The sequence below is a fragment of the Puccinia triticina genome, chromosome 11A (assembly GCF_026914185.1).
Source record: "Puccinia triticina chromosome 11A, complete sequence".
NCBI lineage: Eukaryota > Fungi > Basidiomycota > Pucciniomycetes > Pucciniales > Pucciniaceae > Puccinia > Puccinia triticina.
Window position 1 is genome coordinate 5,178,377 of NC_070568.1, and position 3,797 is coordinate 5,182,173.

A 3,797-nucleotide genomic window follows, 5' to 3' on the forward strand; every position below is an offset into this window, starting at 1 on the left:
CAGACATCTCTTCCTCATTCCTCTATGAAATCCTTTCATCTCGTCTTCCAGATAAAACTTCCTCTTTTATATCCATTTTAGAATATCAAAATCAGTCAGATTAAGCATCAGAAGAGACATCACCCTACCTCATTACAAATATGTAGAACTTCAGCAAATCAATTCATCCTCAACTTTTCATCCTTCGTCTACTTCTTCCATCTGAAATACTTCATCCAACATATTTCCCTCTTCTGATTAGGCTTTTCCTGGATTTTCTCTCCTCATCAATTCCAAACATATCATTCTTCATCTCACTGGATCTTTTCCCATGTCAGTTCCCCTTTTCCTATAGTTTTTTTGTTTTCTTTTAAGAACACTAGGACCTGGACTTATCAAATATTGGAAACCTCAGCAAATCAGCCACTATTGGTCACCATATCACTTTTTCTTTCCCATCACAAATTCATCATTTCACATCATTCAGACATCAACATCACCTTCAATTTCTATTCCCTGAATCTGGACCCCTCATTCTTCCCTTGGATCAGTCATCAGTTTCTTTCAGAAATAGTTATATGGCCATACTGGATCTTCTGGAGTTCTAGGACAGTTGCTAGATATACCCTTCCTCTTATCTCATGATTTAGACTTCCCACCACTCTGGACCATCATTAGCTTCACTGGCATTTTTAAAGAGACCTTCACTTACTTCTATTCTAAAGCTGAACCCCCATCCTCTCAGATTCCTAGAGTTATAGTTTACTATCTAGGTCTTTTTCCATCATCCCATATTCCTAGAGTGATAGTTTACCATCTAGGTTATGTCCATCATCCCATTTTCCTAGATTTATAGTTTACTATCTAGGCTTGTTGTTGTTGTTTACCCGCCATATTTCTATACTGTTTTGAGTATAGCAAGGGTCTTCTCATTTAGCTTCCATCATTTATAGTAGCCTCTAGTGTGTTACTGGTGATATTGTTATACCATTCTCTCAGCTTTAGTTTTTAGAAATAGTTTAGTATCAATATTAGTAATAGTGGATCTTCTAGATATATATAGTGTTAAGATTTTTCATATCATAGTTTATTAGTTAGTTCTATCAACCTTCTGGACCTGGACTTTGGACTTCTCTTTGGACATTGGACCCCTTGGATTGGATCATCAGGACTTCTTCTTTTGGACTTGGACCCTTGATAGTATACCTGGATTCCATTTTCCCTTGTTTGCGTTTGAATAATAGGCCTCCTTGGTTGGATACTCAGTTCCCTGTTTGGATTTGGACCTCCTGGACTTGGCATCTTTGGTTGGATGGTTCTTCCCTCCTTGGATTGGCTCAACTCCTCAATTTTCCTTCTTATTTTTTTCCTTTAAATCTTACTTCTTTTTTCCTTCTTCAATTTACTTTCCTTCCATTAATTTCCTTACTTTACTTCATCTTAAATTTCCCTTTTTTCCTCTGATGTCTGGGGACAGACATTTACTTGGGGGGGGGGATGTGGTAACCCTGTTCCCACTCATACCACCATTCTCATATCATACATATCCTTCACATATTCATCATTATTATTCCAGATTCAGATTCTACACCTCATTTTACCCCTAGTCACTCACTCATACCACCCTGATATTTCCTTTGGATCAGAAGTTATTAGCATACACAGTTTCATTGGTATTTTCCTGCTTCTTACATTTCATCTACATTACATATTACAGTCATCATCACCATAGCTACATATATTACACATTACATAGTGCTCATCATTACTTCACTTCATTATTACATTACATAGTGCTCATCATTACTTCACTTCATCATTACATTACATAGTGCTCATCATTACTTCACTTCATCATTACATTTCATCATTGCTCATCTTCAGACCTTTTTACATTGTGCTCATCATGCTTTCCCCCTTGTTGTATTTCCTCACATATATACTCCCCTCTAGATGTTGTATCCCCACATGCACTTTCTACCCCATACACCCTGTATGACCTTTTCACCACACCATTAGATACACCTTCATCAGTACACATTTTACCACACCATTAGATAACATTGCCATTCATACATCTTATACACTTTCATACATACCAGAAATATACTATTCATCTACAGAAAACTGTCCGGATTTTTACTCACGGGTGTCCTGTTTGGAAACCCGGGTGAATCCCGGACAGTAAATTGAAAAAAACGGTCAAGAACCGTTAAGAGCGATCCAAAAGGTTTTCGTCAACACGGCCTGCTGTGTTGAGAATCCTGTCCAGTTTTTGCCCAAAGCAGTCATGAGCCAGCTGAGGGTCTGAGTTTTCCTCACCCTCAAAGTACATCACCTTGGTCAAGGAAAACAAGACAACCGATTTTTTTGGATCCCATGAGTAGTTGAATTATCGCCGAGTAAGTGCTCAGGTGTCTGAATCTGGTCTACATAACCATGCAGCTCACACCTGTTGCTTTCCAAAAGCATGCCGAGCTCCAAATCGGGATCTACTGGGCACGATCCACCCAATTCTGGACCAGATGATGGTGAAGCTGGACCGTCGATTTCAAACGATGCTGCCATGGCATCTGAGCTTGCGAAACACGATGCGGAAGCGAAGCGCTTGCAAGCCGAGATTGAGTTACACTCGTCGGCAATTCAGGAGGCCCATCGCAAGATGCTTTCCAGCCAGTCGCTCAGCAAGGCTTATCAGAACCTTGAAAAGAATAAGAAGAAGCAGAAAACTGCCAAATCTCGCTCTAGTCACCAGAGAAGGCCCCACCAGCCAATTAGTGGAGACATCCGTAACCTTGTGGAACGCTCAATCTTTGATCAAAACAAGAAACAAACTGAGGTCGCCAAAGACTTTCAAATTTCCGACCGGCAAGTTCGTCGAATAGTCAGCAATGCACGAGAGGGGAAACCCGACGCTTCACTGAATCGCCGTGGGCCTAAGTCCAAGATCACCAGTGATATCTTGGTTTCCATTCTTCTTCACCTGGAAGAAGACCCAAAATCGACTCTTTCCGACCTCGCGAAATTAGTGAAGGATGAATTTGATGTACAAATATCCACTCCTGCGATTCACATAACACTTAAGTCAGTCAATGTAACCTGGAAGACGGTTACACCAGTCCCTCGGAAGTGGAATGAGGCAGCCTTCCTCCAACAACGACACGACTTTGTTCTCAGACGTGCGACTGATGTTGGACGGGAGATTGTATATGTTGATGAATCTGGTTTCAACTCGGAAACTCAAGCATCTCGTGGCTATGCACTCTCAGGTAGGTTTTTCCACGTCTGAAAAATTTTTATTGCTTGCTTGAAATGAAAGCAATCGATTAACTTTTTGATATGTAATGTAGGTCAAGCTGCCCAGATCAAGACTAACGCTCGCGGTAGCATGATCAATCTGGTGGGTGCAATGTCAACTAGCGGCTTTCCGTACTACGAATTGTTGAATGAAGATGGCAAAAAAAAGCAAGGGACAATGGCAAACGACATTTGTAATTTCCTACTCAGACTGCGAGACCACTGCGCATCTGGGACGCTTGTAATAATGGACAACGCTAGGATTCATGGTGGTGATGACTTTCAACAGGTTGCCAATCTTCTCAAAGAAAGCAAAAAAAAAAATCGAATTCGAATTCTTACCAAAATACTCGCCAATGCTCAACCCAATTGAACTTACTTTCAACATTATCAAGACTCACGTCAAACACAAAGATATCCGATCCCGCCATGAGCTTGCAGCAGCAATTCGTGAAGCTATCAATGAAAAAATGACCTCTGAAATCTGTCAAAATTGCTTTGTTCACTGCCAGAAATTCTAT

General features: G+C 40.6%; 1 protein-coding gene across 1 annotated transcript; it reads left to right on the top strand.

The window, feature by feature from the left end:
• Positions 1–2,449: 2,449 nt before the first annotated feature.
• Positions 2,450–3,268, top strand: PtA15_11A498 (uncharacterized protein; the record flags this gene model as incomplete). Its single annotated transcript, XM_053161412.1, has 1 exon — positions 2,450–3,268. The coding sequence occupies one exon, from the start codon at positions 2,450–2,452 to the stop codon at positions 3,266–3,268; it is 819 nt and encodes a 272-aa protein (XP_053025362.1).
• Positions 3,269–3,797: the final 529 nt, after the last annotated feature.